General features: G+C 41.9%; 2 protein-coding genes across 11 annotated transcripts in view; one reads left to right on the top strand and one right to left on the bottom strand.

Moving 5' to 3' along the window:
* Positions 1-6,174, top strand: part of LOC108033628 (rap1 GTPase-activating protein 1) — an 84,370-nt gene extending 78,196 nt beyond the window's left edge. For all 6 annotated transcript variants that reach the window (XM_044094288.2, XM_050885511.1, XM_017108031.3 and 3 more), the window contains 3 exons: positions 2,861-4,573; positions 4,637-5,125; positions 5,258-6,174. In XM_044094288.2, the coding sequence (XP_043950223.1) occupies positions 2,861-4,573; positions 4,637-5,125; positions 5,258-5,413 (2,358 nt within the window). In that variant the 3' untranslated portion in view covers positions 5,414-6,174. The remainder of the gene's footprint in view (positions 1-2,860; positions 4,574-4,636; positions 5,126-5,257) is intronic.
* A 362-nt stretch (positions 6,175-6,536) lies between these two features.
* LOC108033627 (uncharacterized) lies at positions 6,537-13,419 on the bottom strand. Of its 5 annotated transcripts, none has more exons than XM_017108029.3 (5): positions 13,332-13,419; positions 10,923-11,370; positions 10,759-10,794; positions 6,839-9,183; positions 6,537-6,780 (listed from the first exon to the last, which is right to left on the bottom strand). In XM_017108029.3, the coding sequence occupies exons 2-5, from the start codon at positions 11,320-11,322 to the stop codon at positions 6,661-6,663; spliced, it is 2,901 nt and encodes a 966-aa protein (XP_016963518.1). In that variant the 5' UTR covers positions 11,323-11,370; positions 13,332-13,419; the 3' UTR covers positions 6,537-6,660. The 5 variants fall into 5 exon arrangements, with proteins under 5 accessions (XP_016963518.1, XP_016963517.1, XP_043950222.1 ...); XM_017108028.3 differs by having other exon boundaries at positions 13,213-13,407; XM_044094287.2 differs by lacking the exon at positions 10,923-11,370 and having other exon boundaries at positions 13,332-13,411.
* Positions 13,420-13,521: the final 102 nt, after the last annotated feature.

Below are 13,521 nucleotides of genomic sequence, written 5' to 3' on the forward strand. Positions count from 1 at the left end.
TTTGGCAACGTCGCAGGATTTATTCTCTTTTTTGCACATATGGAGGTGTCCAACAGAGGGACGGCTGCCCTTCGTCGTATGCAAATCGGTTGTTCAATGCAGGAGATGGCTCTGCCAGGGGCAAGTCCCTCTTCACTTGCCACTACCCCATTAACCTCGAAATGATGCCGGTCTACAGGGGAAAAAACATACTTAAATTGAGATAAAAAAGGAAGAATTCAAAAAAGAAGTTCCAAATTCTCAATGTAATACTAACTTTTGTCCGTAACTTAAGTTGTTGTTTCGAAAATAACGTGGTAATGTAATAATTCACATTAAGAAAAGTAATTTTACTTACCTATTGTTTATTTTATCTGTCAGATAACTAACGTTAACTTTAACATGACATTCAGAAATCGACAGCTTCTCATTGCTTGTCCCTTTTCTCTATCTTCATTTTATAGAAGATTTCAGATTTCAGAAATAACATTATTATATCAAATTTTAATTCTCTGTGTACTTTGTGCCCCCCTTCAGGTTGCCATATGGCTGTAGTTTATTTCAGCGTTCTATATATGTTTTTTCTGAGCTCGTAACACTTTTCCACATCTTGTGGCTCGTGTGCTCGTACCCGCTGAATGTAATCCGCTTAAGTTCCTCGGAATCGGCACATAAACATCATCATCGGCGTTATGATTGTCATTATTGTTCGGCGGGAAGCGGAATGATCATTTGTCAGAAGCGAGTTTCTTGTTCTGCACAAGTTCTACATTCGTCATGCTTTCCACTTTATTACATTTAACTTTGGCATTTTCCGGTTTCGTGTAGTTGTCTGGCAGTAGCTTGTGCTTAATACTTCTCTGGCAGCCTCCGCACAAATGGTTTCCTAATTAGATCCCATAGAACAAACCAAAACTGAAACCAAAACCAATTGCCAAAGTGGAAATCTTGACAAATTAACTGATGGGAAAACAAAGGCGGTTGGAGATGGGGGCTAGCATTTTCCCTATTAGATGAGTCACTTGTCCGATGACTTCTTTCGTTGACCCAACCACACAGACAGCTTATCCAACTAACTATCTATTTTCGGGGAGGGGTTTTCCCCTCCCTCCCAGCCGTTTACCAATTTCCCCACTTCCCATTTGGGCAAGCATTAAAAGGGCAACCGCCCTCAGCAAATGAAGCCAACTAAGCGTGTGACGTGACCGGCTCTATAAGCAATATCTACTGCAATAACTATCCCATAGCTCCAGTTTCCATTTAATTCCCCCGACCATCAACGTCTAGGGTTACAAACAAAATTTATTAATTTTCCTCAATTGCCACATTCGTTTTGTATCTGCCGGCAAAAAGGGAGTCACAGTAGGAAACGAAACTGCATTTGCATATTTTGTTTTAAACCGTAGTTTGGTTCACACGATACAGATACAGATAGCTAGACAAACAGATACAGATACGTATACTTGAGCGATGGATGTCAAAATCCATTGGGTATGCACCCAAATGACTGACAATGCAATTCATTAGCGGTGCAGTCAGCTAACTGGAAACTCGGCTTGAATGGCACACAACGCGAATTTGAATAATCGAATCGGTTAACCTTCAATCGATTGCAGAAGTGAGAGGCGGTGACCGAGCCAGCAGCGCTTGCCAAACTGTAGTTCCTTGCCTCATTATTTCCATCTATCATGTGGGGTGGACCTTCCCATTTTTCACCCGTTTTTCCCCACTTCCTTTGGCTCATTATTTCCAGCCATCAGCTGCAGTTGGCAATTGGCAGCCGGCAGACTATTAAATCACGGCACGAACTATCGATGAACCCGAACTCGAACCCCTTTGGGTACGTGCCACATTTGGCTGCAGGCCAGCTCGCCCTAAAGTGCAACAAAAGAATCCCAGAAATGGAAAAACTGTTTGCAAATAAAAGAAAACTTTTTAATATGCTTGCTTGTTTAGGAGGCATGGGGTAAGGGCGAGGCGGGCCAGGGGTTAAACGGGTGGGGTTGGACCAGACAAAGGCTTCGAGTGGCGCCAGGAATTGAAAAGGAAATGGAACCTCGGAAAGGGGAGCACAAGGAGGTGGCCCCCTTTCATGTCAAATGAAAATGTTGGCTTAATGTTATCAAAAATTCAAAGCAGTCCAATGGAAGTTTCCCTCTCGGCGAATCCATCACGTAATCCACGACCACGCCCATTCCACCCACTGCCATATTTGTTGGGCGCTTTGGCAAATAGTTTGTGCCAACAAAATTGCAAAGGCATCGACAGTCTCTGCACCACTCTACCCACCGAACCAACTGCACCACCACCACTCTGCCATTATCCAATCCATCCACATGGCTCGAGGCCGGGGCATTTGCATAGCACGGAGCACGGGAAGGGGCGGGGGCTGAGGCACTGAGGGGGTCTCTCCGACGATAATTGCATGAAATTATAATGCAGCCGTGCTGCAGAGCCTCTAATTCCGCCCGTCGGCGTGTGGGAGGCTCCTCTGTGGCACCCACCCACACACCCAGTTGTGTGGCGGGTGCCACACATGGATCTCTGACACACTATCCCGCTGAACAATCGAGTTAGAGTTTCGCATTCGCTGAGAATGGCTGGGGAAGATTATATTTATTTCCGCCCAGGACTACCCTGCAATGTCTGTATTTCAGGGCTTAGCATGGCGTTGGATTAGACTTTAAAAGTTAAGTCTTTAAATTGATGTGAAAATACAATCGCTCAAAACATGCTTTAAACACTCGATTCTAAGCCAGCTTTGACCAAACAAGAGATGATGGATATTAACTTGGAGCTCTATAACCATGAAATATGACTTACTTTTTCTGTGAACTCTTAATACGAATGAAACTAACTTACCATTTGTTTCTTCTTGCAGAACCACCACCGCGGCAGTAACACGAGTGAGGAGCGTGTGCCCCAGCCGCACTCGCCCCACGACAGCCACGCCCATCCGCACAACGGTGGGCTGCAGCACTCGGGATCGCGGGCGACACTGCGCCACTCGATGAACCACTCGAGCAGCTCCACAGTCTCGGGCTCCGCCTGCAGCTCCACGCCCGCCTCCCCCCAGCTGAGCGGCGTGGTCAGCGCCTCCGGGTGCCAGCTGCTGTCCAACGGACACCACTACCAGTCTCAGTCGTCGGTGAGCTCCAACTCGTCGATCGTCTCGGCCATTCCCGCCTCGCAGAGACTGCTGGAGGAGGCGCTGGCCAAGTCGGCCCCGTACCCCATGATCCTGCTGCCCCTGCACGGCGGCTACTGGATGGATGGCACCGAGCACGAGTGCGCCTACGATGCGAGGGGAAATCCCCTGCTGCCGCAGACCACCTGGATGGCCAAGTTCGAGACGGATGACACGGCCAAGTGCTATCGGCGCTTCTACGCCGCCAGGGAGCACTCGAATCTGATTGGACAGGACGAGCAGTTGGGTCCGATTCTCCTTTCCATCAAATCGGAAAATGTGGCCAACCAGGAGCACATGAGAATCCTGATGCGATTGCGAACTGGCACGATGCACGAGTTGCTACCAGTTTCCTGTCTGATGCCCCAGCCAAGTCCGGCCAAAATGGCGCATACACTGAACGAAAATATCACGGTGGAGCACTTTATGCCGATTCTATGCCCCAAGGCCTCGAACCTGATCAGCGTTTACGACGAGCATGTGCTCGTTTCGCACTTCAAGTTTGGAGTGCTCTACCAAAGATATGGCCAGACCACGGAGGAGGAACTCTTCGGCAATCAGCAGACATCGCCGGCGTTCGATGAGTTCCTGGATGTCCTGGGCCAGCGGATACGGCTGAAGGATCACAAGGGCTATCGCGGTGGACTGGACATTCAGAACGGTCATACGGGCGATACGGCGGTCTATGAGGTCTTCAAGGAGCGCGAAATCATGTTCCATGTGTCCACTTTGCTACCCCACACCGAGGGCGATCCGCAGCAGCTCCAGAGGAAGCGACACATTGGCAACGACATTGTGGCCATCGTTTTCCAGGAGACCAACACTCCCTTCTCACCCGACATGATCGCCAGTCACTTTCTGCACGCTTTCATTGTGGTCCAGCCCATCGAACCGAACACCCCACACACCCGCTATAAGGTCAGCGTTACGGCCAGGGACGATGTGCCCTTCTTTGGACCCACTCTGCCCAGTCCCGCTGTTTTCCGCAAGGGTCAGGAGTTCAAGGAGTTCATCCTGACCAAGCTGATCAATGCGGAGAATGCGTGCTACAAGGCCGAAAAGTTTGCGAAGCTAGAGCTGCGCACCAGGACATCGCTGCTGCAGAACTTGTGCGAGGAGTTGCGGGAGAAGACTCGCGACTTCCTGGGCACCGATCTTTCCCAGACGTCGGCCGGAAGTCCCACACCCGACACCCCCAAGACGGAAAGTGGCGGCGGCGGAAATGCCGGCTCCCGCTTCATCGACACGGTGAAAAAGGCTCTGATCATGCGGGTGCGTTCCCAGAGCGTGGACACCGGAAACGGTCATGGGCCGGGACAAACGGACAAGTTCAGTGTGAACACCAAGCTGGGCACACTGAGTTCCAAGAAGGAGGCGCATCCCGAAATGCAGACACCCAATCTAAATGTAAGTTTTATCAGCATTATTCGATGAGAGGCCCTCAGCTAACTTTGTTCTCTTTTCCAATAGACCTGCAGCCGCACGGCCTCAAAGTCCTCATCCAAGTCCAAGTCCTCGAACGAGTCCACCTCCTCCTCCCCGGACATCACCTCCCGCCAGGCGAACAACAACAATAGCAACTCCAACGGCGGACTCCTGCCCCAAAATGGATCCGGAGTGGGCGTGGTAGCGGCAGCAGTGAGTGCCGCCCAAAACGGAGTGGTTGCAGTGGCTACCATGTCGGAGACGAGCGACGACTCCAGCCTGAACAGCGTGGATCTGGACCCGATGATGGCCCACCTGGATGGCGGCGCCACCTACATAGACAGTGATACCGGGCTGGAGAGCATGAGTTCGGCGGAGGCCACCACCAAGGCGTGCTCCCTGTGCCTGGATGGCGTCCAGTCCACCATGATGGGCAGCTCGCCCAGCAACGAGACGATCGTGAAGATCGAGAACCTTCGCCAGGAGGTCACGCGGTTGAAGTGCGACAAGCTGGATCTTCTCAGGCAGAATGTGGTACGTATTCGAAACGGAGAAGCTTTTTGGTGCAAACATGATGGTCATTTATGATCTCTAGTTCGACCTAGTGGTTTCCTCTTTCAAAACTCGGATATGACGTATACTAACTCGAGAATTTTTACTTTACAGACCTGTCAGCGCGACATCAAGCGACTTAGGGAGCGGGAACTGTCCCTGCAAGGCGATCTAGCGGCTGCTGGCAGGGAGATCCTGCGACTGCGGGATCTCCTCAAGGAATACATGCCCGATACGGCTTCAGCACCACTCTCCATATCGCCCATCTAAGCGTTAAACGCAAGCCCTTGATGGCAGATTGGATGGGGAAGGAAGGCGGGAGAAGGAGTAACCACTGTGCCGTGTATAACACTTTGGAGAAGGGGATCGACGAGTCGTTCGGAGAGTTGAATAGCAGACAGTTGGCGTAGCCCCCAGGAGCCCCAAACAAAAACAAAAACTGTATTATATTTAGTTTATGTAGCTGTAGTTGTAGATCCCCGGAGATCGGACAGGTTGCAGCCGGCATGCGCATGGACAAGTTATTATATACACTACAAGCAAACAGTTACAAACTAAACTAAACAAAGCGATAAAACAGCAAATTGAAAACAGAACACAAAACTCAAAAAAGTACACCAAATATATAATATAAGTCTTTAAGCATATTTAACGCAAGAATAACACCCCACCCCTAACCCTAAATCGTAAAGCCCAAACCAATTCCGGAACCCATCCCAACTCGAACCTAAGTAGAACGCGATCAATCACAAAGCATCACACAGAGATCGATATTGATATATTATGATAGTAATCACAAAACACCCAAGTAACACATGTAGCAAAGTTTGAGGTTTGCAAAACCGTTACTCGTTCGTTAGTCGCACTCGTGAACTGTTACTGTTACCGTGACCGCTACCGTGACTCTCGCTTCACATTTCATCCCCATAATGGAATTTAACTAAATTATGATCGATATACGATTTTAAGTTTAAACACTCTACAACAAGCACACCGCGAAATAAACAAAAAAGAGGGAACTCTTAACCTTATGTCTAAGTTGCTTTAAATAATTTTACCTAAAGTGTACGTTAATGAATTAGTTTATAAGTTTAACCAAACGCAGAAACCACAGCATCTATGTGTTGCTGACTCACGAAAAGAATTTGCATGCCGCATTCAATGTACATATGTGTAGAAGCGACGTAGAATTCTCGATCCCCATCCGGATCTGTCGGAAATAATTATGACTATTTTATTTTCTAATCGATTTCTGAAATACAAATAACCTACAAATGAGAGGAGCGAAAAATGAAACCAAGCAAGTATAATTTGGGAAACTAATTCCAAAAGCAAATTTACACGAAACCATGAACTTTGTCTTTGAAATCTATCCGATAAGTAACGCGAATAATTGTTTTTGTTGAGACGCATTATGATTTTTATTGTGTAAACTATAAAAAAGCAACAAATATATGCAAAATATATGGAATATATAAACAATCAAAAAATGTGTTTGTAATAAAGCTTTAATTTTTTTAAAAGTCGCTGTCGTCAGACTTTGGAGCATTTGAAAAGAACTCTTCTTCAACGTCAAACTCAGATGTTCCATAAGTATAGAAGACGGTCAAGTAAGCCGCATCAACAACGGCTCCTATCTGTAAATCCAAACAAGAAGAATTTTAAATATTGTTGTATTATTATACTCTTACTTACATCAAATTTTGGGAAAAAGCTTATATTATTTAGGCAAAGTTCCAAAGGCCTCTGAGTGGCCGAATCTCTTACACATTTTAGAGCTTCGTTTACTTGGCTTACAAAACTTGGATCCACTTCTTTTGTATTTAAGAACTCCAAAGTAACGCAAACTAGCTTTGTACATGTTTCAAATACAGGCAAAACACTGTTTTGGTCTATTTCAGAATAAAACGAAAAATATTCTTTAATATGTAAAGACTCAAGTTCACTTAAGTGCTTAAGATTTGATAAGCTTTTCCGCACGCTTCTAATGTCTATAGTTAGCATTTTTAAAGGTTTTATTTTCGATATTTCACTGATTTCATCAGAACATGTAATTGTTGTATGCAGTTCTCGTAGTTTTGACTCTTGTATTTGACCAAATTCCCGATAAAGCTCACTCAGCGACCCTTTCGATTCACAGGTTAGTTCTTTAAGATTTTGTATATTTGCCAAAACTTGTGTGCCCTGCTCATCGCGCAAGCGACATTTCAAGGACTCCAACATTTTAAGTTGAACCAAATATTGGCACTCGCTGACGCCAATCTCAGTACCAATTTCTAGTTTCTGAAGAGTGAGCACGGATTTAAGATCCAAAACGTTCCAGAATTTCTCAGTAGAAGTAGTAGCTTCAAAAGACCTTTTCAGGCCTTTAATCTCCATAAGTTCTGCATTTCCAGTGATGTCAAGTTTGTGCACGTTCAGATGCTGAAGAGTACTTCTATTGTTTGTTGAAAAGGAGTCAAACATATTTTGAAGAGACCGGCTTGATTGTGGCTCTGTGAAAATGAATTCTTCAATACTCGAGTTAGCCAGCTCTGACAACGAATCTATATCTTCTGGGTCTGAAATATGGCACTTCAGTTTCTTCAATGACCCTATTCGGGAAACTTTTAACACCTCATTGGTGTTGAGATTTTTGCAACCCATAAATTGAATTTTATTCTTATCAGCTAGTTTCGTAAAAAGGTCGGAAAGGTTTCCTATCGCATACTCATATATTTCCAACTCTTCAAGCTTGCTGAGGTCTGCCAATTTCTCAATGCCCGTTGTATCTGAAACGTTTAATTTTAGTTTTTTGATGGATTGGATCTCAGCCACATGGGAGATATCCTTAAAACTGATTGATTCACCATAAAGAAAATTAAATTCTTCAATCTTACAACAATTTCCCTCGCATGCTCTTAAAAAGACTCTTAGGGATTCAATATCCGGACAACTTTCGATTTGGAGGGTCTTGACGCCATCAAGTTGTGCAAGGGATGCAGGAATATTGGCCTTAGGGCGTCCACCGTAGAAAAGAACCTCCAACAACTTTTTATTTTTTATAAAGTTAATTACGGAGCCGGGAGAGTATATGGAAGATTGCACCTGGCATGTTGATAGCAATTTAAAAACCATCTTTGAAGTATCGGAATTGACAGGCTCACGGACATTGATCACAGCATGTTGCAGGTTAGGTAATTGACTTGCAAACTCTAAAAGTTTCCACTTTGACAAATGGCAACTCAGATAACGAAGCGATTCCATTTTGGCAAGTTCTGCGCACTCTATTGCATGTAAGTTTCCATAATTTATTTCGCAATATCTTAAGGACTTCTTCGTGGCCATAGATCGTAGGAAGTTTGCCAGTGATTCAGGATAATCACTTCGTCGGCACATATTTTGTATGATCAACCGACTTATATTGTTCAGTTTTGCTAAAGTAGACAGTTCACTTGTGTCCGAATCTGAATATATATTTAGCTCAAGCTTTTCTGCTTTTCCATCGAATTTGATTTTTATATTATGACCTATTGTTATGGTTTCGAGAGATTCCCGAATTACTTCGCTGCTATCCGGCACTTCGGTTAATTCGTACTCGGTTATAATTATTCCAGAGTCATCATAATTACAAGCGTACAAAGTTCGCAATGTGTCTAAATTCGCAATCAAAACCGGCGGAGTTAATCTAGTAAGCTTGTCCTCGATGGTCAACGTCAAAGGTTTCATACTCGTGGGCCTGTTCCACTGCATGAAATCATTAAAAAATATCGATTCCAAACCACTTTCGTACAAGCCTTTAATCCAAACATCGCCTAAATTGGGCAACTTTGCAAGAGGTGCATATTGGCCTGGATCGGCTCCAGTCTTTAGCTTTAAGCGCAGTTCCTTGAGATTGGAGCATTGGGGTATGATATCGGAAATGCTTCCAAGGACTTCTATGCTATCGAAGGTCAACTGTGTCAAGTTTTGGTTAGTGTGACATATGTAAGCCAACGCTTGTGAAGTAATGTTGACGTCTAACCTTAACACCTCGGTTTTCATATAGCTAGGTGATTCACCTACAACACAATTTTAAATGGTCAGTATGTTGATTATAAACAAGAAAGGAAGTTATCTTCGGGAAGCCCAAGTTTAGATACCCTTCCAGTTATAAGAAATAATCAACGTTAGTAACAACATGTTACATTTTTATTCCGGCTGCTTCCGACGTATACACTACCTGTAATACAATGAGGACTTTTGAGAAAGTTTCAGCCCGATAACTTTAAAACCTGTGGGTCGGTATACATTTTAAGGCTTAGCTCGAAATCGTTAAAGCCCCTTTTGAGAAAAAAGAAAAAAAGTTTATAAAACATTGGAACAGGAAAACTTTTGGTAATAATCTTTAAAGTTTAAACGATAGTAATTAGAAAGTATTTATTTCAAAATACCTTTCCAACGACATAAAGCACAAGCCTGTAGCTTTAGTAGTTCACAAGTTACGGGTGTACAAAATGGTTTTTCCAAAAGTAGTAGAATCAAAGTTCCTTCCTTAAGCTGCTTAACATCATCTTTAATTTCCAGAACCTTAAAATAGAGTTTGGATACTCACAAAAAAAGGTCAATGCTCATACAGTGTAAGATGCTCTGAACTGGTAAATGTGGCCATTTTTGTTGACCCATAATTTTTACACGGGTATTTTTTTTATGTCAAGAGTTGAGGAATTTTAGGAGCTATACACCTTAGCAATTTATTTGCAATCGTTAGAGCCGTTTTTGGGAAACAAGAAAAAAGGATAAGAAAAAAAACACTTTGGACCATACTTTTTATACTGTGTTTTTTAGACAAATCGACGTATAACACAAGACTGTAGCTTCAGTACTTCACAAGTTATTGGAATAGAAAATTGAGCTATTTATGGCTGTTTTTTTTTTTCTCGGATGGGAAATACTACGTATGAACAAAAATGTAGCAGAGGGTATAGTAATTTCAGTCAGAGGTTTGCAACGCAGTGAAGGAGACGTTTCCGACCTCATAAAGAATACATATTCTTTATAAGCATCACTAGACGAGTCGATCTAGTCATTTCCGGCTTCCGTCCGTTTCTACGCAATCTGGTCTCTTTAAAGTTTTAAAGCTATCGGTCTGAAACTTTCACAGGAATCTTCATTCTTTTGCAGGTGGTACATAAGTCCCATATGAACAATGAAAAAAAAAGAAATTTTTTATATTATATCTTTGGTGTTTTTTAACATATAACCTTTTAATTGGTTTTAAATTTCGAATTTAATTTTATCAGAATCAGACGACAATATCATATAGCTGTCATAGAAACGATCGGAAAATTGGTGGGAAAATAATGTGAAACAAATTAGAGCATATTATTTTATAATATAGGGAATATAATTTCTTAAATTTTTAAGAATTTCGAATTAAATTGTCAAAGAAACTGTCAGAGAAATATTGAAATATATATTTTTTTAATATCACCGAAGCTAGCAACGATCCCTATAAATTTCACATGGTGTTACAACGTTGACTATGTCCTATAACTGCAAGGGTATACAAACTTCGGCTTGCGGAAGTTAACGTTTCTAGTTTTTTAAATAACGTATTCATTTTCATTTAGGCTTGGTTTCTCCAGTGCACTTACCTCTTTTTTCATAATCACTGAAGCTAGCATAAAATCCTAAAAATAGAACATGGTGTTACATTATGTCTTATAACTGCAAGGGTAAACGAACTTCGGCTTGCGGAATTTAACTTCTTTTCTTGTTTTTAATTTTCATTTATTTTTGGTTTTTCCAGTGCACTTACTGTGTGTACAAATTTTTGCGGAATCTCGATCGAAAAACAGTGCCACATTAAAAGGACTTCGTTCATTGACAGATTGTATGAATGATTTCCAGAAAAGTTCACTTTCTGCTTCTGATTCCTTATTGATTCGATGATCTATGAGCAGCATCGTTATCCTGCGCACAATTGCCACCTCAAGATAATCGTAAAGACTTTTGTGACGCTCTTCCAGCAATTTCATGAAAAATTCATGGGCCAGCGCAAAGTTAATTAAATCATCATAATCAGCGTCCTCTTTGGTACTCCAACAACAAAATCTGTCGTCCACACTTTTAAGTTTGGCCTTGCAATTGGCAATAATGTAATCGATAATCTCAAAGACACAGTAGTTGTTGAGCATGAACTCCCCCTTCTCGTCCATTATTAATGATGTTATGAATTTAATTTGTTTAATTTACTTCGCGTTTGGCTGCAAATGAAAATTGCAGGTATAATTAGTGTCAAATAAAATATAAACAAGAAAGGAAGTTATCTTCTGCAAGCCGAAGTTTGTATACCCTTGCAGATACAATATGCTTTATTGGCTCGGAAGCGTCTCCTTGACTGCGTTGCAAGCTTCTGACTGAAATCATTATACCCTCTGTAAGGGTATAAAAAGGACAAATATTTTGTTATGGTTATGAGACCTTACTGATGTGACTCCATTTGTGAATTGAAATTTGGGCCTTATAGTTTACTCTAAACAAGTTCTACGCAGTGCCATTTTTCGTATATGAACAATGTTATCAGCATAAGCATGACGACAACATTTGGGAATTTCTGGAAAGTCTATCGTGACGCTCGTATAATCACTGTGGACGGTAGTCTACGTAGTGACGAAGCGCACCAAAAGAGTGTGAGAAGGCGACTACTATGTATCCACGAAGAAATGAAAATCTACAGTAATCATCCGATTGTTTCGAGTGATACATCAATCGAAAGGTATCGCAAAAACTAAAAGAATGGCATACCAAGACAAAATCAAATGGTGTTGGAGAAAGAGTAGTGAAAATGTAAAAGTTAACAAAGTAAAAGTAAAAATTCGATGTAAAACAGCTCAATATAAGAAACTACCACTTTTCGAAAAACTAGCTAACCAGCATTTTAATAATTATTTTACATTGTACAGCTAAAAACAAGCATATTAAATAGCAGCGTGCCGAATGAAAAAAAAAATAATTAAATGTATTTAATAAGTCGTATTACTCATTTCCGTCACAAAAGTTTATATCAGAACTTTTTTTTGCCTGTAGGTGCGATCGTCACTAGAGTGCCAAGTTTGAAACGTACAAGTTTTAAAAACTTCCGTATATATCAAAAAACTGAACTTTGGTTTTGAAATATATAGTATCGTAAACTTCTGACACTCGAAGCTGCTGAAAAATCGCTAAATTGTTCAGTTCTTTATCACTTTAAATACAGACTCTAATACTGTATGAATTTGTTTTACAATTATTGTTTTAAACTATTAAAGTGTTGTTTGTTGCACAGACGCGGATCAGAAAGTGGATGACAAACAAAACAGTGTGCCCGAATTTAAAAAAATTGTTGCAATACAAATAACAGCATTGATGTTATAATAAAAATAAAGCAACAAAAATATACATTTTAGCACCAAAAATTTCCTTTTTTGGGATCTTAAAAATTTACGATGAAAATTTTTATTTACAATCAAAATATGGATATTTTTATATTAGGTTGGGGGAGTCACGTTACGTCACGTGAACAGTACCATTTTGTTTGTGAGTTGACTAAATTGTAAATTGACTAAAATAAGCAAGACCCAATATAATTTTATGTGTTTCAGCAGGGCTAAAAATAAATTACACAACTTCATTTGTTCACTTTAGGTCTAGTACTGAATTAGACATTTTTAAGTGTGCACTTAAATTTCTTTGCAATTATTGTACATCTGCGTAGAGTTTTATTGTGTATTTAGCAATTCGTCAGCCTTCCCTACAACTTTTTAAGTGAAACATTATTGGTTTACGAACGAAGCCGTAATTTTTAGCTGGAATCTAATAAGTATGGCGCATGTTTTTGAAGCCTCGGTACCATCTCTATTTTGCTTCCTCTGCCGCTGTTATTTTGAAGCATCTTAACAGCGCTGTTAGAAAATCGCGGAATCTAACATTTTAGAGCGCCAGTGATGGCTGCGGACGGAAGCTGCTGTTGTTAAAAGCAACGTATTTGACACATCATAATGATCAATAAGGCCAAATAAGGCAATCGCCTAATATAGATGATCGCCCGAAAATGAAAGGAAACTCACCGGAATAGATTCGCATCCCTAGCCAAAAGAGGTCAAAATGTACCTGGCCTTAGGCTTGCTTCTCAAACCCTTTTTTCGCCAGCCGGATTTTTTCAGTAGATATGTTTTTTTAGTCAAACCTTTTCGTCACAGTGGCGCTGTTTTCCAGCGATTTCCAACGGCGCTGAGGTCAGGCAGGCAGCGGCCTCTCATGCTGCCCGATTTCGATGCATCTTAACAGAGCTGTTAAAATCTAGCAGTGACATTTACGTTGGCTTACGGTGCCTACGTTCGCTTGCGTTTCCTTACGTTCGCTTACGTTGCAACACA

Source organism: Drosophila biarmipes, chromosome 2L (assembly GCF_025231255.1).
Source record: "Drosophila biarmipes strain raj3 chromosome 2L, RU_DBia_V1.1, whole genome shotgun sequence".
NCBI classification, from domain to species: Eukaryota; Metazoa; Arthropoda; class Insecta; order Diptera; family Drosophilidae; genus Drosophila; species Drosophila biarmipes.

What these genes read in the sequence shown, in the direction of transcription:
- LOC108033627 (XM_017108029.3), bottom strand. Translation starts at nt 11,322, where the DNA reads ATGGACGAGAAGGGGGAGTTCATGCTCAACAACTACTGTGTCTTTGAG. An exon ending in CGCAAAAATTTGTACACACA is followed by an intron (nt 10,795 to 10,922) that starts GTAAGTGCACTG and finishes TTCTATTTTTAG; the next exon opens with GATTTTATGCTAGCTTCAGT. An exon ending in CAGTGATTATGAAAAAAGAG is followed by an intron (nt 9,184 to 10,758) that starts GTAAGTGCACTG and finishes ATTGTGTTGTAG; the next exon opens with GTGAATCACCTAGCTATATG.